At 35.0% G+C, this 20847-nt stretch overlaps 2 protein-coding genes across 20 annotated transcripts in view; both read right to left on the reverse strand.

The window, feature by feature from the left end:
• The window catches only part of Cac (calcium voltage-gated channel subunit cacophony), a 160617-nt gene that overhangs the window by 69141 nt on the left and 70629 nt on the right, over window positions 1–20847 (reverse strand). The window contains exons 1-2 of one of the 19 annotated variants that reach the window (XM_072909379.1): window positions 13899–14755; window positions 12385–12481 (exon numbers count right to left, since the gene is read on the reverse strand). The exons of 17 other annotated variants lie outside the window; for them this stretch is intronic. The gene's annotated coding sequence lies outside the window, so the exon portion shown is untranslated. Of the gene's footprint in view, window positions 1–12384; window positions 12482–13117; window positions 14756–20847 lie in introns of those variants that run through there. One more of the 19 variants, XM_072909378.1, reaches the window with a different exon arrangement.
• LOC140675309 (uncharacterized) lies at window positions 573–19336 on the reverse strand. The gene is made up of 5 exons (XM_072909672.1): window positions 19258–19336; window positions 17779–18371; window positions 14191–14343; window positions 12961–13333; window positions 573–9377 (listed from the first exon to the last, which is right to left on the reverse strand). Exons 1-5 carry the CDS (start codon window positions 19334–19336, stop codon window positions 9262–9264), a joined length of 1314 nt encoding a protein of 437 aa, XP_072765773.1. The 3' UTR covers window positions 573–9261.

Raw genomic sequence — 20847 nt, forward strand, 5'->3', positions numbered from 1 at the left:
ACTGTTACTACTACTGGCTGCATGCAAATAGTAGATGCAACTTGAACACATAGGTCTTCGTGATAAATCGGGATTTTCCATGAATTCTCGATAATAAATTTTTTCTTTTTCTTATAGAAAAGAGATGAATATTTCACATAATGACAATTAATTTTGATTGATATGGACAATTAATTTTTGCCACTTGCAAATATCATTATGAAACACAATTAACATAATTACATAATATTCGTAATTATTTCCTCACTCAGCAATAAGAGAACACGGTTCCACAAATTTGAAAGAATTAAAACACATATACCGTTCTAAGAATTCAACAATGCTTTACTACTTGACGATAGTCATCGATGAATGGCTAGTACACGCGATTACGAGAAGGCGAGCTAGTCAAACCTTCCGAGAAGAACTGCGAGTTTTCATTGATATTGGGAATAGATTTAGGACGGTACACTCGCATTTCTCCGAAACGAGTTTTGAAATTAAGACATGCACATTTTATTATGTACTATATATGCATATATATATATATATATATATGTGTGTGTGTGTGTGTGTGTGTGTGTGTGTGGGTGTGTGTGTGGGTGTGTGTGTGTGTACAATTCCGAGAATTCGCAGCCCTGTGTCGTTGAGTCAATGAAAGGGTGAAGTCACCGTTCTGTGAATCGCCCGACTAGCTGAATAAACCTTATAACCTGTAACTCGAGCGTGTCATACCTCTTTCCCGGTTTACCAGAGCCACGTGCTTCTGACATTTAGGAAGTAACTTGATTAAACAAGTTTCTGCGAACGTTTTATAAATGTTATATTCCCCTGTGCCTATATAAGAACGATATCTCGCAAGTGTCGCAAATGTATCGTGAAATTTTTGATGATTATATGAATAATAAACACATTATAAAGTTAGAAAATTATGAAGAATTAAGAAATGAGTGATTTTGCTATTAAAAAGCAATCAAGGAAACTTTTCATATAATTTAAGAGATTAATTTTTCGAAATATATTCATGTTTTAATTCACTTTATTGATTGAGATAAATATTCATTTTTATATCAATTATTTTTTTATTTTATTCATTCGCCTTAATTGTGATATTTAGTTTAATGAGTTTAATATTTTATTTTCATAAATTTTTCTATGTGAATCGTTGGAAAAATGTTTGTTGCCAGAATCTGTTGGGAATTTTGCAGCTAGCATATCTGTCGCTCATATATTACACATACAATCATTAATAGTATTGGTATTCGTTATCGTTTCCCATTTGTTATCACGCGTTATTTCACGAATCGATTATGCGAGCTTAAACGACGAAATTAATTCTGTTGTTTAATTTAGTTAAATATCTAAATGTTAATGTTCCATCAAATAAATAATTTTGCATAGAACTACACGAAATGACTATATAGAAAAGATACGTATAATAACAGCACGATAATACTTAAGTTGATTTATATGTAACATACATTTATGCACGAATTTAATATATATCATTATCTGTCATACACACATATACACAACTTTTCCATTAATAATATTGCAAATATTGCAATATTATAAATGCAAAATGAAAATATCTAGCTTACTTAAAACTGTGATTTACGAGGATCTAGTAATTTAAATTTCACGAGCGTTAAATAGGCAACAAATTTTATTTTTCAGGAAATTCAAGTAATCTTCTACTCACGCGCGCCCGAACGGAAATTTAATTTCAGATTTAATTAGCAAGATATTCGATGTCGGAGATTAGAGAGTTGAAACTAAAATGATGGAGTTTCCGCATTTTCGTTAGGACAAGTTAAGGACAAGTCGACCCAAAGCATCCTTGCTTTGAATCATTTCTACTACTAAACCTCACCTTCTACTTGTCAGTACCTATTGTCTATACATAAGTGTGATAGCAGAATATTTTTTAATATTTTTTTCTAGTTTTATCAATTATAATTATTTATAATTTTTTTGTGTATTTTTTATGTATCCTCACGAATATCCATTTTTAATCTTAAACAATGCTAACGGTGGCTCAGCGATTTCTGATTAAACTACGGCTTTGTCCGATGACACGTGCCGATGCCACTCAGGCTCTCACGCCATCCGTCACCGCGATTGGCCCGAGTGCTTCGAGTGGTGTCAGTCGATAATCGGATACGCGAATCGCGAGAATCGAAAACGCGCAGCCTCGATCGTCGAATTAATTATTATATTATAGTTAGCAGCGTCGTTATCTCGTTACGATAAATCGTCGCGGGCGACGCGACGATGACCCTGTTACGCGTGGACAGATTCCGGCTCATTGTGCGATGCATGGCGATCCTTGAACTATAACATTTCGCCGAGAAACGATGTAACTTACATTCGGCCTCGAGTTGTCCGATAATTGAAGACGAAAATTGTCCATCTCCGTAGAACGTACGCGTTTATACGTGTATCACGTATGTATGTATATATATATATATATATATATGTGTGTGTGAATAGCATATAAAGTAATTCTGTAAATTTTCTTTGTGCAAGTCACTTTATTCATCTGCATTCCCCCCAATCTACTGAGATGTACAAATATAGTTATCTGTGTTGAATAAGCTTATATATTTATGTATTTGCTTATATATCTATTCTTTTCTTAATTTAATTAATAAAGCACTTTGGCGTGATTATATCACGGTTTAAAGATAAAGTCCACTTTAATTAAGGTATGACCTACGCTACTTTCATGATAACGCTTTTGATCATTCTATTCATAATCTGACAAGCTATCTTCTTTGCATCCTATATTTTGCATTTCCTTAATATTGGTTAAAGCCCTGTACTTATATCCAATGAATTATCATCGACATTTGAAATGTTAATCCTTCCAAGGAAACATGTAAGAAAAATTCGTCTTTTCAAGCGGAAATGTCAAAAAAAGAGGGTCTATGCGCGCGTCCTTATTTCCGTGTGAAAGCTCTTCTCCATTGAGGTATTTATCGTGCGACGAGCAGCTCATTTCCTTACGTCGCTCCGGGCTTAATAAATCAGGGAAGGTGTCCTTGTCAATAGTAAGGTCAGTCGGGGCGACTCTGCGTCTCCAGCATTTGCCAAGTGGTAGCAAAGACGATGGTAGCTGCGGGTACAGGAAACGCAAAGGGGGGATTACGAGAAGGGCGACTCGAGTCTTTCTCTTTCTTGAACAGGTCAAAATATATACAAAGAGAGAGCGAGTTATACGCATACGCGTATGCTACTCGTTTAAAGTGTTGGAGGTCACGAAAAACTGGAACAGACACTGGTCATCTAAGAAGTTTGACATTTTTTTGATTCGACATCTTAAAATTAAAAATAACTTAGTTATTGTTTCAAATGCTGAATATTATTAAAGATTTTGATTATTAAACACGTAAAAAATACACTTATATTATTGTACGTTTTTTTAATTTGAAACATAAAAATTATTAAAGATTACATTAAAAATCAGCTATAAATATTCAAGATAGAAATAAATTATAAATTTTTTGAAAATAATAATACTTGCAAAATATAAAAGAAATGATACATTAATAGTAGAAAAATGCTTTTCTAATTACGATTGTGCCAAGATGAATTTACATAAGTAAAACAATATTTCAAATACAAGGTGGAATAAATTAAGGAACTATTAATACTTGATACTAATTAATAATTTAACTAACAGTGCCCAAATATCAAATATATTATTATATTATATACTCTGTTACCTCAAGATTTTTCTCTTTTAATTTTTATAATAATAACTCATTTCTCATCCGCGTGCGCTGCTATTATAAACCACCGGCATTAACTGCGTGGTCACGAGGAAAAATGTTCATTATGTGACATTTTCTCACAAATATCGTTCAATTTCCACGTCAAGATATATACTCTGAAAACGATATTGCCGTCTTTCCACGGCGCTTGTAATAATTCACGAAGATTTAGCTGCGAAACTGTAGAGCTTAGCCATATTCGTCCTCCTACGCCGCTAAGTACCGGAAAGCTTCCGAGTTGATCGAAGAGTCACGTTATCCGCTATATCCACGTGTGTATTTGATTACGGGGTTTTCACCTACGCTCAATGGTAAATGTCAGATAATGAAAAAGTTATATTTCCAATGTGTTAAAGTACATTAACCATGAGCAATGCAAACGCACGAAAGATGTAGGCGTTCTTCGAAAAAAAAAAAAACTTGGAAAATGCATAAAATAATATTCAATTATTGTTCGGTTCTTTGCTCGATTTAAAAATAATTAACATGTACTCTGGCATTTATATATGAGTTTGATTATTATGTACAATTATAATAGAATGAAAGTTTACATAACAAATGTATAGTAAAAGCAATTTTATGTTATAATTAATATTTACGTGTGATTAGTATGCAAGTACAATTTGAGAAATATTGTTCTAAATATTTTTTATTATTAATAATAAAAAAATATATTTTTATATAAAAATAAGTTGAAACTTTTAATGCTGTAAGCATGCAGATTATACTTTTTAATTTTCTAGAATTCCATTATGATACGTCATTGTTATTAATAATATAACTTTATCATACATTATCTTATCAAAATTTCATTACTAAAAGTTTATTAAATTATATATTTATAAGAACTTTTCTATTAGGCAATGTCACGTGGCACTTATGTTTACTTAGATACGGCGCAACCAATTGTGTTAACTAAATTAGATGAAATTATCCAAGCGGTTAAAAGTAGGTTACGGATCCGCAAGTGATAACACGACAGGCCCATAAAAGTGTCCTGCCTAACCCTAAGGGACTCTACAAGCTTTATTATCTACGAAGAATTTTAAGGTGTGTACATACACGCATAGTATTTACAGCTTGGTCCATAAAAAAAAGACTTTCGACTTATCGATCCAACCACTAGACTTCAGGATGACACGAAAATGCAGTGATGTTAAAAAAAAATTATTAAATTTACATTATTTTCACGTCATTGGCCTGTCAGTAAAATACGTCTCCCTTTATATTTGAAAACATGTTGTAAATAAATAGAAAAAATAAAAAGTACTTTTACATACAAAAAATATTATGACAGTTTCTGAAATCAGATTATGTCTATCTGGAATAGGAGATGTGTAAGAAATACTTTACATAATGATAGTAAAAAATTACATATTTGCATAAGTTTAAAAAGAATAATTGCTATTTCAATATTTTATCCGCTTTTTAATTTATCCGCTAATAAATTGTTTTTGAATCGTGCTGTATTAGTTGATAATCGTCAATAGATTCCGAGAAACTTAATGTAACTGTACATGATAATCGTCAAGAGATTCTAAGAAACTGCACACCACAATATGTTTAACCGCACAGTTGTATTACTTTGAAGAACTTCTATATATTTGTCGGAATATTTTTTTAAAATAAGCAGAGAGATACGTTTGTTTTATATTCTTAAAATAAATACAATTTATCATTTATTACATAGCCATTCTTACATCAGCCGCATCAAATTTTTTTTATAAATAAAAATCTTGATTTTTTTCAAGCACACAGAATCTTTTTTTTATATTTTATATAAATATCTTTTTTATTAAATTTTTGTTACTAAAAGAATTCCAGAGAGATAAAATCTTAAAATTGAGAATTTTTTAATATTTTAAATTAATTTTTACACTACTTTATCATGCATTTTTTAAACTTTTCCAAAAAGTTTTAAATAGTCTCATAATTACTAAGAAAAATCAGAAAATATGTCGTTTTAATTATTGTAAATATTGTTTATAAAATAATTAATAATATTGACTAAAAAAAAATTAAACAGTATTTGGCATCATTAAAGATGCATCTATTATCAGACAGTCTGTACAGCTGAAGGCAGGTACCCGGCGGAGCAAGCAAGTAACTATATATCTATTGATCGTTCATTCATGTGCCGCCCTTTCGTCCTCTTAGCCCCTCGTTGCCCCATCGAGCGACTCATCTCCCTCCCTTCCATCTATCCACCGCCATTTCCACCACCCCTGTCACGAACAACGTCCACCATCGCGATTCCATCGACGTCGTCGTTGTTGTTACCACCAACGCTGCCCTCGCCGTCATCAGTACCGGATTTAGAAACGATTAGGATGATACATCAGCTTTTCGGAGTGTCAAACGAAAGTAGCATGCATTTCAACAGTGCTCTGGCTTAAATAACGTATCTCTTTTATTTTATCATTAACTTTCCTGACTATCATGACTATTATGCTGTTATATTTTCGCAAACTTTTATTTATATAGAGAAAAAACGCTCTTATATTAAAAATAATATTTATCCTATTAATATAAAAGAATACTTAAGAAAAATTATATAAAAGAAAAACCATTGGGTCATCGTTATTTCATTCCAAGAGTAAAAATATAAAGGGTAATTTTGGAAGGATCTAAAATTAATAATTCTTGAATATCAATCAAGAATTTGAGAAGCCGTTTTTATTAAACTTATGCCTGAGTAATTTTTTAAAAAAATATCAGTTTTTATTATACTTGAGTTAAGAAGAGAGTTGGATGGGTAGAATTAAAAATTCAGGGTGCTGCTGTACTCGTAGCCAGCTCTGGTCGTCGTCCTAGCCTACAGAGGGAGATCAGGCCTGCCAACTGAAAATTCATCCCTTGTAAGCTCCTCACACGTGGCGCTTATCTACCTACCCCCCACGCTTGCCAACTTCGTAAAACTGACGCAGAGCCTGAATGACCGTGATTTACATCGATAAACGCGTTACCTCGAAAAATGCGTAATATATATTTTAGACCGATAGTTATCAAGTAGATGGAATTATTTGATCTCAAAATGTAAAAGGAATATTTTTACATCACTTATCAACATTAGATTTTACGATATCTTCAACAAGATTTTGATAAGCTTGTTACTTTGTAAGATTAAAATTGATTAATTTACATAATGTATTGTAATTATGTATTTAATTAAGTTCTATGCTATATAGACTATTTTAACTATTAAAATCTTTGACGAAATGTTATCTAATACCTATATTGTCTTATCTTTAAAGATTTAAATAAGAATATGAAAAGAATGTATGATTTAAAAAAAAAAAAATGACGATGGAGTTTGGCATCGCGCTTTTGCACACTCACATTTTCCTTATCGGTGAGAATTATGGCGTGGAAATTATCGAATCGCGAGGACACGACAGCACGCGAAAAGCGGGTCGGTCGGTGCGCCAGAAATTGATTTGTCGCGTTCGTAGCGCGTCGCCTTCTAATCTCGTCGCTAACATTTGCTCGTGAGCGCAATTGGCTTCCTTCGCGGACGCGGCGATTCCGAAGTCCGCGCGAGTCAAGGGACCGATCGATTCGATCGAGAAAACCGGATGGCACACGAGGGAACGCTATTACGCGAGAGAAGAAACGACCGGTCGACACGATCCGGGCCATCATTCAATTGAAAGTTACATAAGGCCGGCGTTTACATGATAATAGGGCCGGCCGATGTCTAATAAATTAGTCTGGGCAAAATTGAGAAAGAATTCAATAATTTTACGTAATTAATTGTTAATAAAGCTCAATAAACATAAGATATACTTAATGAAAAAGCACACGGATATAAAATAGTACGCGTAGTCAGTCAAGTTTTCATACATGTGCAAATAAAATTAAAGTAATCTACTAATTAAAAGCGTATTAATGAAGCTCTCTAATATACCACAATATTGTATTGTAAAAAAATTAACTTTATGTTCTCTTATAAATAACATTAGAAAATTTGTAAGAATCTGTTTTAAAATCTAGAGTTAACAATCGAGATAAAATATCACTTGGAATCATCAGCCGAATTCTAAACTCTTTTGACCTTTTGAAATTGATATACGAAGGTAAAACATAAAGTAAAATTTTCCATGCTTTCAAGAATAAAACAAGGATGACAGATCAGATAAGAGAGTTACGGTTTAATTTACGTGTTTACATACGCGGCAACTCTGATGTAAAATTAATCTACTTATTTTCATTAAGCTAAAAAACCTTTAATACTATTACGGTGGCATGTGTCATCATCACGGCCACATGGATTAAAGTTGTAAGGTTTCATTTCTTTGTAGCGCGCGCGCAAAATTTGAAGATTCATTGAGTTTACTACATATGGATCAAAATGATACGCGCACAAAATATATGACTTATATATCGTTAAGTATTAAATTAAAATATTATTAGTTGCTATGAAGAAAAATGTTTGAGAATAATACACCTAATTGCGCTATTAATCTTAAGAATTGGAAGAAGATGAGAAATGATAAAATTATGTGAATAAACTCCAAATAGAGATAAGCCAATTACTCAGGTAGCAACATCTCCAAATAGCATGATAACAGATTAAATGTGACGTTAGGACACACACCGTAAATATTTCTGTCATGAGCGCAAAAAAAAAAACTGGACTACTTCGTGAAATACATGCGAACGATCTATAACACGTCGTGACCTACTGTTTTAATGAAAGCGATAAATACACGTGAAACAAATTCCCATGGTATTAAAAGAGGAACAATAATAACTCGAAGATCAGTTTACAATTGTATAATACCCTTTATATGAAAGATATTAATTGCTTGTTATGTTAAGGATTTGAAATTAAAAATTTACAACAAAACAATATGTCACAATCTCAAAAAATTGTCGTTCGTTAAAAAGAATCGAGATGACTAACACTAGAAAAAATGTTCTCTCTTTCCATATTTATTTATTTATAAAAGACAAAATATTGCTACAACACTTTTTTTTTGCATTGTTCAAAAGGATATCAAATAGAATTGTCGATAAAACAAACTTAAAACAATATATTTTCCTAATAGGATATTTTGCATTATAAAATATTATTAAACAATTGTTGTTAATTTGATTACCATTAATACTTGATACTTGATACTTATAACATGTTTTTATTAGAAAAAAGATTAAATTAACGAAAAACGAGTAGCTTTTTATGACCAGTAAATTACCAGGACTTTTTTCGACGCGTGACTGACCATTATCGCCTGTATCTACTGCCCTACTGCCTACTTACCCTATTTAACTTCAATATAATGTTTTATCAATGAAATATAGAAATATATGTAATTTAATTAGTTTTTCCTGTTTATACATAAATGTTTTTCAAATTTCTAACAATAATTTGCGTTATTGTTGCTTTGTATCTTTCGCTCAGCACACACAACTCGATTTATGCTTCTCCGCTCAAGATTACTCGTATGAAATTAATTAGCTTACGGAAATCTTACTAACAATAAGAATTGTCTGTTTTCTCTAGTTATTCTCTCTCTCTCTCTCTCTCTCTCTCTCTCTCTCTCTCTCTCTCTCTTTTTCTTTCTTTCTCTCTGCCTTTGTCTTCGGTAAATTTGTTCTTTATATCTCTCACAAAAATCTCTCAGTCATATCGGAAAGAATCGCTCTCATAATCAGGATTACTCATTAAGAACATTCTCATTATTAACATTAAATAAATCTGAGAACGACACTCATAAATATTGTATTTTCGGAATATTCGAGAGCTTTTTCAGAAAATTGATTAATGAAATATAATTTAAATCACTTCTTCGCGAGAAACAGGATTTAATCAATGTATTTTTTTTTTTTTTTTTTTTTTTTTTTTACAAACTATTGTATCTTGTTTTAGTTTTTAAGAATTGTATATATTTAAAAAAAATTTTCCCTACTTTATGTCATACCAATATATAAGCCGGAATATTTAATCTATAAATCGATTATTCTGCTTTATATGTAACTTCTCTATATGTGATTATATAAGCTCAGTATTGCTACATTTTTAAATACATAAAAAGAATACATTTTCTATAACAACTAGTTGTGGCTATTAAAAATTATGATAACTAAAATTTAATTTGTTTTACACCCATGTTAGATATTAAAAATATTAATAATTTTATGTTGTATACGTGTGCACATGTTTCTTACTTTTGAAAATTTAAACAAATCTTTAAAATTCAAACAAAAATAAATTTCTTTTGCCAACTTTAAAGATCAAACAAAAATTTTTCTTGAAAATATATTTGAAATAAGGCTTTCTTCTTTAATTGATTTAAAATCCAGATAGTCTCGGAGAAAGAAGAAAACAGAGAAAATCCACGAAGAACAACGCGAATTAAAACGCACCAAAGAGAAGTGTCGCGCGCACCAAAAGGATTCTTTCATATCTTTTATGAATCCCCCTGAGAAGCGTTTTGTAATGTTTAACCGCTCCATTTAACTGTTTTATTGGCGAAAATGACAAAAGATCTCAATAGTTGACACGTTAAAAGCATGATGGGATAGATGAAATAAAAAGTGCATTCCATTTAAAGAGACAGAAAGAAAAAGGGAGAAAAAAAATCATCTATCTCATTTTACATTCTTTTCATTTTTCTTAGTTGATTAATACTAACATTATCAAAAATATATAAAATCATGAAGTAGAATAAAACAGAGAACACGAAAAAAAAACTTATTTTTTACTTTGGGCAAAATTTCTTAAAAATGCAAAATGTGTACAATGATAATGAAGATTTTAGTAAAAAAAAAAAAAACCAAAAGATAAATGGTAAAAATAACTAAAAAATAAATGAGAAAAATAATACAGCATCAAATTTATGACAGAAAGGCAAAAAGGGAGAACTGATATCTGAGTATTAAATTATTTAAGTAAACACCTAAATAAATTTTCGCTAAATATAGTTTGCAGCTTTTTGCACTCTTTCGTAATCGACTAAAACTCGAATTTTGATGACATTGATAATTGAATATATGCCGGTTGTAAGTTTTCAAAGTTTCGCATTTACGTAATTGAATAATGTGTACTAGTAGAATGGCTTTTAAGACTCACATATTTCTGCATTAAATCGTAAAGATGTGAGCAAGAAATATTAGAATAAACTACTCTATTATGTAAATGTAAAACTTTGAAAAGTCATATTAGTGCAAACACGTATTTAATTGTCAACTACCAAAGTTTAGACTTTAGACCATAGTATGATAGTTAACGTAAAAAAGAAATTATTAACACTATCCATGGAAGCAACGTGATTTAAAGATAAAGTTAACAATCTGTTTAGTATAATTTGTAAACAAAGATTTATTTTAACCCTTTAGATAAGTAACTATATTGTTCTTCTATACATATAAAAGTGGTATATATGCTGTAACATCAGTTTCAAAAAATTTAAAAAAGAATATTTCTTGCATGAAAACAATATTATATATCTATATATATATAATATCTTATAAAGTATATATTATATAATTATGTGTTACCACAGCACATGTGTTTTTTATATATTATATTTATAAACGAAGCAGTTTTATCATAAATTATTATTTTTTTTAATATTTATCATACATATGTATTTGTTTAATGTTTAATTCAATTTTCAATTTGATATTATATTTATTGTTAGCATATCTTGGGAAAATAATGTTATTTTATTTTAATTAGTTTGTTTAGCTGTAAGTATTGTATATATAAGAAGTTTAAAATTATTCACATCATCACAATATGATAATTTTACGTCGGACTGAATTGACGTTGATTATCAGCAAGACCAACAAGAAAAACAAGGATGAGAGCATTGTGAGCACTGTGTCGCCCTCGTAGTGCGTGTATCCAATCGTTAAGAAAGCCAATCGCAAAGAGCACGCGTGGGTTAATGGATGATAAAGCCGGTTTCACGCGTATTATTATCATTCTATAGACCTGTTACATTGGAAGCATATTGTTTCGAACAAAGTCACCACGTAGAACTATAATCAATTTACTGTTGTATAGAGTAAATCCGATTTCATATGAGTCATGACAGCTATATGAATATTAAACTTCATAATGGATATTGGAAAAGAAAATGCAATACGAAATTGAGATTTCCAACGCGTGATTGTAATTATATTATTGATGAGGAAGGAATTTTCGAATAACACGCGCGACTGTGACATTGTAATCAAATCGTAAAACATTATACGTCATTGCCGATCGAAAAACGTTACCATGGAACATTATCACAAGGATATTTCAACGCGATTAGATCAGTATCGCGACAGATAAACTATGATCGAGTTTGTGATTTGTGAATAGCGTGAAATTGATATAAAAACAGAATTGATATCAATGTCTGTATTGTATGTTGTGTGAAACCAGCTTAAAGGTCAGCCTTTAACCCAAACGTGGCCACCGTGATGGCCGAGTAGCTCCCAGCCAACGAGGTGACGAACAGACGAGCTTGTTGACGTTAGCGCGGATGGATTTGTTTAATTGGATTTCATGATTAATCGGACGGATCCGTTAATCGGGCCGCAAAATAAAATGCGAAATTTAAAGCGGAACAATGAGCGAAAAGAAGTGAGAAAGAGAGAAAGACAGAGATCCGCTCCATTTCGCTGAACTCACCTCTAGAGGGAGGCAGGGGCTGGATGCGGCCATGTTCCTACATGCGTTCGAGCCTCTGCCCCGGTGGCGATCCCCTCTTCTTCGTACTGTCGCACCACTTTACAGAAATGAAAAAAAAAGAATAGATACAAAGACGAATTGATGAACTGCACACTGCACACTCACGACGGCACCCCGGCGATCGACGTGCACTATAAACCAACCCCCCTTCTTCGAAACACCGGCGAGGGGTGCGGGCAGGCGAGGGAGGAGTGGAAACGGGGAGGGGAAAATAACACCAACGCAGCACCTTTTGCACCCCTTTCTTTTTTTTTCCTCTCTCTACGCTTCTTCTTTTTCGCCCGAATTATTTTCTTGTTTCACGACAACTAACGACACTCTCCGAGAGAGGAGATAACAGCAACGGAAGAATGAGAGAAAGAGAGAATGAGTGAACAAGTGGGAAAGAGAAGGGACAGACAGAATGAGCGAGAGAAAGAAAGAGAGAGAGAGAGAGAGAGAGAGAGAGAAGAGTGAAGAGAGGGGGGATCCTCTCTCCCGAGCCCTGAACTCTCTCAGATTTTTCGGAGCGGGCACCACAACCACCGGCAGCCACTATCTTCCTTTTCTTCTTCCTCGTCTTCCACTTCCTCGTCCGCCGCCTCTCTTCTTCCTCTCCTTTTTCCTCGTCGTCGACGTCGTCTTTCCTCTCTTTCGAGCCTCCCTCCCCTCTTCCTCCCTCCCTGCGACGCACCAGAGCACACTCTCGGCGGCTCCTCTCGCGACGGCGAGGAACGGCTAGCTGCTTTGCCTCCTGTGCCGCGTCCTCGTCCTCCTCTTTCCCGTCTTCCTCCTTCTCTTCCTCCTTCTCCTTCTCTCTTCCTCCGCCTCCTCCCCGTCCACGTCCTTCTCGGCGGCGGGCGCTCGTCTTCTTCTTCCTCCTCTTCGTCGTCGTCGTCGTCAACCGCCACTGTACCACCGTCGCATAACAAACACTCCGGCGACCGTCACGGTCTCGACGGCACCAACGCGAGGACGAGAGACAGAGACAGAAAGATAGAAAGATAGATAGGAAAGATAGATAGAAAGCGAGATAGATAGATAGAAAGAGAGAGAGAGAGAGAGAGAGAGAAGGAAAGAAAGATAGACAGAAAGAGAGAGGGAATCGAACGGCGAGAGGCCGAGATTCGCAAGATTCACGAGATTGATTGAGGAGAAAGCTAACGAGCCCGACGCTTTCTCTTTCTTACGAGAGCACGACGTTCACGAAAGCGCGTTTTTCTCTCTTCTTTCTTTTTTTTTTTTTTCTTTGCCAAGGCGCGGTACACCCTCGCAGGCAAGAGAGAGAGAATTACCCCCTCTGCGAGTCAACTTCGCGCAACCAGCTTTCGGCAGCGGTACCGAAGGCCCGATCCGAGTACGAGGAGAACGACAGTGAATGGGCCCGTTTTTCGTACGAGCACAACCACACTAACTACTCTTCTTCTTCCTTCCTTCTTTTTTTTTTTTTTTTTTTTTTTGTCTCTTCCACACACCTGACGTCACTTCTTCCCTTCCTTCTTCCTTCTGTTTCTTTCGCTCGGTATTCTCCACGTTTCGTCTTTACCACGCGATCGTCTTCTACGTCAACTTCAACGGCACCTTCCCTATAACTACAACAACCCCTGTCCGCTTCACTCGGCCGGAAGTTCACACACTACCTACGTTCCCCGAGCGTCGGAGCTCGTGGCCACAGCGGGACGGTCGCTCGACTACGCTCCCTCGCTCTTCCACCACCACCCGACCGCCGTTCTCGCATACTCACTCTCTCGGCCCTCACCGTCATACCCTCACCGCCATCCCCTCGCATCTCTCCTCACCCTCCGAGTCCCCGGCGTTTCCACTACCGAGTCGCTTGCCGTCCGCCCACCCTTCGCCCGTTCGCTCATCCTTGTCACGCCGATGGTGCCCGTTCTCCTCGCCGATAACTTCGGTCACCGTCTGAATATCGTTATCTCTCTCGCGACTATCTAACTATCATCGGACCGTCTCCTTTCGTCGCACTGACGTGGTCTCCCCGCTGCCAAAGTTATCTCTCGCTCGCTCCAACGACGTGGTATGAGGTTGTCTTCATCGCACAGAATAAGCTTCGCTCGCTTCTTTCTAGAAATTGCCGTCCCTCTCCCTCTAACGGTCTTCATCCCTCGGTATAATACTGTCCTTGTCTTTTCCGTCTGCACGATGCTGCTTTCTTCTTTGTCTGACCTTCTCCTGAATGTCTCTTTCTACTGTTGGAGCTTGCGCTCACTTACACACCGGTCTGTAAGTCCCTCTCCGTTGCGCTTACGTATTAACCCCCATTCGGAGGGCACCAGGACCGAACTTTCTTAAAGCGATACCCTGTGGTTGTCTCTAAACGATATCTCGAGCGTTTCTATATTATGTATTTCAGCGTGATACGTATATATAAAATACTTTATATTTAATGTTTCTATCCTTGAATCATTGTCTTACTGTTGCATTTAAATTACTCTATTGTATTAAAATAATTATGAATAATTATGGTACTAACAATAAGTAATATTAAATAATAATTATTATATTTGTATATCTGTTAAATAATATTTGATAATGCACAGATATTATTTATATATTTTAAATAATACTTATATATATAACGAGTTTTAAACAGATATATAGATGAAGAGAGAAAGAGGAAGAAAGAGAAATAGACTATTTATATACATATAGTTTAAACATTATTTAAGCCACACACACACACATAATTTATTATACATAAATTTCTGAGTGCCTGATAATTTCCAAAAGCATTCAGGAATTATTTTTTAATAACACAATATTGGAAAATATTGCTGAGTTCATCGTGGATTATAAATATCGCGACTAACTACCTCGAGTTGTGCTAAGTTGATGGGTAGAAAGATAAGTTTTTCTATACGTTCTTGAACGTGAAAACACAAACAAAGGAACTATGTGATATTATATTGAAAGTGATATATATCTAAGAACTTCTAATATACAAAACAATTACATAAACGTTTATTAACAGAAAACCGATAACAATAAATATTCAAAAAATTTGAATAATTTTAAATTGTATATAAAACATTACACATGAGAAATAATAATTTTTTTACCAAATCAAAATTATTAAATTTTTTTTTTTAATAATATAAATTGTTAACTTATATAACTTCAACGTTTATATAGTGTTTTTTAATTTGTACGTAAATTACCTTAATATTTAAATAATTGTATACTATAAAAATTATATTATTTCAGACTATATATATATATATGTATATAAGATCATTGCAATGTTCACTACCTACATAAAAGTTTATGTTTTTAATGATTTGTAACATATTGTATATGTCAAGTAATAATTGTACATATATCTCTTAAAAACTTCATGTCAATTATATATTTATAATACATCGAATTTATCTTAATAACTGCAAACAAATCTAAATTATATTAATGTCAAAAATAAATATATCATTATTCTTTTATTTTTTTGCTTTTACTTCAATTAAAAACTGTAACAAGCTTAAATAAAGAAATCAAATTTTCTTTTATATTCATTATTTTCAAATGTCAGAAAGTATATGTATAAGTTTTTAATAATACAAATGCTATAAATCTAATCGCGAAAGATGTCACGCTGATAAGTCATCAAAACTCGAATAGAAAAATAAAGGACAGACAGTAAAATAATTTATTGGGAGGGAAAAAAATTTTCTACAGGTTGTGGTATATATTTTCCATGTTGTTATAATAATTACAAGCAAGCATTATGTTATTTGATAGAGTTTTTTTTCCGCTTGATCGACTGTTTGAGCAAGTTACCATCGTGCAAGATACTTTTTTACTCGGGCATAATACACCTTTCCTTTCTGAGCATTTTAATCTCCACTTATCTATACGTCTAGCAAGTTTAACTGGCGGGCTTTTTCAAAGCTCGACCTGTAATCTTGTTCTCTCGCGAGGAACCACTAGGTGTCACCGTTTGAGAGCCCAAACGCACCGGTATACGTGTAAATTCGCCAACATGCGTGAGCTTTCGCTCTCGTTTGTGTGCGTCGAACCGATACCGCCGGGGGTTGCCGGTGCATGCGCCTTCTTGCCTTCCGAGAGTAGGGATGAGCTTATTCACGTCGCACTCGCGTATGCGGCGAGTTTCGAGCCCCGATCTCCACGGATCTACTCGAGAAATTCATTAGAGTCGTGGGATCGTATCGAGATTGTCGAGACGATCAAGCGATCGTTAGAATGATCGAGAACGCCACAATTGGATGGGGTAAAAAGCGCCAGGGAAAAGGGATAGTTCAATGTTCTCGATACGCGAGGACCGTTAATTGGCCTTGCCTCGAACGAAACGAGGTAACGGCCTGGGTCGCGACGGTGCTAAACGGCCGCGATAAATTCTGGCACCTCGTTATCTGATGACCGTTTCCTTGACACCCCGTAGAAAGGTAACCGGAAGTCCACGCGCGCCAGCGGAAAATCATTGTCCACATCGCCGTAACTCACTCGTATAGAACTTAATTAATTAGACGTGAAGCGAGCTTGATGAGATCTTCATATCGAATATTCCTTACATAATAATTTGTGAAAAATTGATTTATTCTTTAGTGTAAAAGAGAGTTAATTATTTTATTAAAATATTCAAGTGTGATTAAAAACCTATATAAATATTATTGTTAAAAGAATATTTATTATAGATTAATTGTTACAAATTATTTTTTTTTAATATTATTAATTGTTAAAAAAATTAATCAAATATTAATGGAATATTTTAATATATTAATTATTTGATAGAATATATATATATATATATATATATTATTTGAGAAGAAGAAATGTATTTACAATGTATTTATTATGATAAATTTATCTTTTCAAGCATATTGTCTTAAAAAGGATTTCCGGAGAGCTCTGTTATCGCGTGGACAATGTTGGACCAACAAAGACACAGAATATCGTTTGGTTGCCATGTCGCAAATGAGCTTTAGTTACGAATGTGCTTTGCCATTTCCATCAAAAGTTGGAAGCAACTCTAGACCATATATGTATGCATATAGTCAAGAGTTCATATAGAGTTGATCTGATGTAGGTCTGATCAACCGCTCCGATCAATTTCCTTTTAGTCGCAGATTCTTTGATAAGTTTCAAATTGATTTTATTTTGACGAAAACTCGATGAAAATCATTTGTCATTGACATGCAATATTGAATCCTATGTAAGTAAATCGTTCAATTTTAATTTCAATTTTATATCTTATATGAAACAAGCAAACAACGTCATGTAACGTTGAAAATTAAAAGGATTGTATTTAGCGCTAAATACGTAATATAAATTACAAACCCCAATCTAGTTATGCGAAATAACGCCATAATAATGTCGTTAATTCATTATGTCATATAATCGCAAAATGCAAGACATTCCATTGAATAATTTCCGAAATAATGATGTAACAAAACACCGATTAACTTTGTCCTTTTGTGTTTGTAGAATCATTGAAACGGATCGGTCACTGTTTTCGGGAACAGAGCTCTCTCTCTCTCTCTCTCCCTCTCTATCCCCTAAATAACGAGCGCAAAGATATACACATACATATATATATATATATATATATATATATATATATATAGAGAGAGAGAGAGAGAGAGAGAGAGAGAATCCGCGTCGCCGCGATGGAGCGTATAAAGGAATCGGCTTTAAATCTGGGGTGCCCGCGAACAAAGGTGAGGTGGTGAACAGAGGGACAGAAGGGGCAGGGATTGTCAGGGGTAGCGACGACGACGACGACGACGACGACGACGACGACGACGACGACGACGACGACGACGACGACGACGACGACGACGACGACGACGACGACGACGACGACGACGACGACGACGACGACGACGACGACGACGATGACGACGACGACGGCAACGGCGGCGGCAGCGGTAGAGAGTGCAGGGGCAGCGTTCTGGGTTTCTGGGTTCCTCTCCCGTCCCCTCATCCGCCCCCGCACTTTACCCTCCTTCTTTTCTCCTGCCCCTCTACCCCCGTCCCCGGTTTCGTGCTCCTCCACCTCCTCTCCGACCCCCACGAAGTTCGGAAAGGCTGCTGTGCGCGCGGCGCACGAATGTGGAACAGTAGGTCAGCGCACTCCGTGACCCCCGCCTGCCGCGGCCTACCCCTCCTCGGTGCATCCACCCTGATGCGATACGTACGACCGACCGACCGACCGACCGACCGACCGACCAACCGACCAACCGACCAACCCCCTGCTAACCCCCCCCTCCCCCCGCGGCCCTTCGTCCGATCGTTCTCGGCACCCTATTTCTTCCTCCCGCTCGTCGCTTCCCTTCCTTTGCCATCTGCAACGGTCCCATCGTCTCATCCCGCGACCGATTGCGTTATCGTGCGGATGAGTTTGCACGATTCAGTTTTGACGATTGAGTAGCTGAAAGCGAAAGAAAGGTATATCTCGTAAATAACGTTCCCAGGGAAACAATCATTTCCGTTTAAACGAAGAAAGTCGGAGTCAGTTCTATTATCGATGTTGTCATAACATTTGAGGGCTTCTATTCACATAAAAAAATGCACTCCTAACGAGGAATTGATTCTGAATGATTAAAAACAAGAGAGAAAAGTCCGAATTTTGTCATCTTTTTATATAATAAATCTTATTTATTCACTTTATTTCTCGAAATTAAGCTACTTTTTTTTTTTACAATATCTCTTAATGAAATATCTTCCAATTAATTTGTATTATTTTTATTTTTGCGTATCTTTTCATTGGTCTCGGTCACGCTGAGGGCGTTAAATCATTCCCGGACGTATCGACGATTCTTTTCTCTCGCGAGACTCGTTCTTTCCGCCTGCGAAACCGGAAACCTGTCGCGTTGATACCGGAGTTACGAGCCATTCGTCGAGAAGAGGATTCGGCACCCTCGCCACGTACTTTAAGGTTCATTCGCGGAAAATCGATTTGCCAGGTCGCATTCCTCTGAAGAAAATATTGCCTTGTGCCGGCTCCTCTTCTCACTGATGCGCACGCTCGTCAGATTTTACGTTCCAATAAACGCGAGATTATTGTCGGCCCTGCAAACACACACACACACACACACACGCGCGCGTGCGCGCGCGCGCACGCGCGCCATTATTTATTGTTGACGACGAATCATCGGCAACAATGAGTGCGGCAATAATTTTCAGATATTACAAGACGTAACAATATCGCATTGATGGAAACAAGAAAAGTTTCGAAAGCTTTGAGTACCGACAAAAAGATCAATATCCTTTGTAAGTTTGCGATTTATTTTTTATTGTTTCTCGTCTTTTTTTTTTTGAAAATTTTTAATTAGTGTTTTTATCACATGCTAAATAACAACAATTAATAAAACTATTCTAACTCACTTCGGGGAGGAGAAATGTTGTAATATTACTTTTCCTCTTTCACATTATGAATAGCTTTTAAAACTTATCGGACAACAGATCAAATTAGCTTTTAAACTAAATAATTGTCGTGATTTTCTCGCCAATCTAATAAAATGTAAAATTTCTCTCGACTTTACTCAACTTATCGTCATAGAAAGGATTCCACATCAATGTGCCCTCGCATACTAAAATTGACGATATTTGATGCGCCAAACATTGATTTCCCACGCCAATCGCTTGAGCAAGTCAATTTATAGCTTGAGAACTATATTATATAGTTATAAATTTTCGAACTAATATAATCTAAATTTCACAAATAAATACGAAAGCTGCAAATTATATGAAAACTACTTTGAATAAAGTTTTAAGTGCTTATTAAAAAATATATGTATACATATATATATATATATATTTTAATCATGATAATTAATAGCAACCAAAATTTTCAATCTCAAATATATGTATAACAGAAACGTTGATTATTTTCGTTGTAATAATAAAAACTATTTAAAAAATTATATTGCAGTATATTTCAATGTATATTTTATGATCCTTTTGTTTTTCCTTTCTGTGCATTTTTTGGCTTAATTTTATCTTCCTCTTATCCTTTTAAACATTCTACTTTTCTCAACCCTCTCTTTTCTATAATACTAGGTTTCTCTTTCCAATTTTCTTTCGCTCCGTTATCATCTAATCTTTACTACCTTTCCAATTTCGCCATTTAAACACAATTCCATGCCGTGACCTCCGCTTTAATTCTACGCAATCTACACATCCGCTCTCCTTGCTCTTCGCGCGATACCAATTTTCTTTCTTCTCGTTGGCATATTTAAACCTTTTTCGTTTCTCTTCCTCTTTTAAATATTTCGGTATTCTGCTATTTTCAGCTATTTATACATATATGTCATATATTACATCTCAGCTTCCATCCTGTCCATTCTATTCTGTTGTTTCACTTCTCGATGTCTGCATTCTAGTCCATTTCTCATGTCTGTCTCGTCCCGGTTATGTTTTGAAATTTTGATTGAATAACAGTCAAACTATATA

The sequence above is a fragment of the Anoplolepis gracilipes genome, chromosome 17 (assembly GCF_047496725.1).
Source record: "Anoplolepis gracilipes chromosome 17, ASM4749672v1, whole genome shotgun sequence".
Classification (NCBI taxonomy): Eukaryota; Metazoa; Arthropoda; class Insecta; order Hymenoptera; family Formicidae; genus Anoplolepis; species Anoplolepis gracilipes.

Bases quoted from the DNA above. Each gene is read 5' to 3' on its own strand.
- LOC140675309 (XM_072909672.1), bottom strand. From the start codon at position 19,336: ATGAACCTTAAAGTACGTGGCGAGGGTGCCGAATCCTCTTCTCGACGA. The intron at 18,372-19,257 runs GTTTCCGGTTTC...GGGGCGGATGAG, and splicing joins CTCCGGTATCAACGCGACAG to GGGACGGGAGAGGAACCCAG. The intron at 13,334-14,190 runs GTATGACGGTGA...ACGGTGGTACAG, and splicing joins GCGAGGGGATGGCGGTGAGG to TGGCGGTTGACGACGACGAC.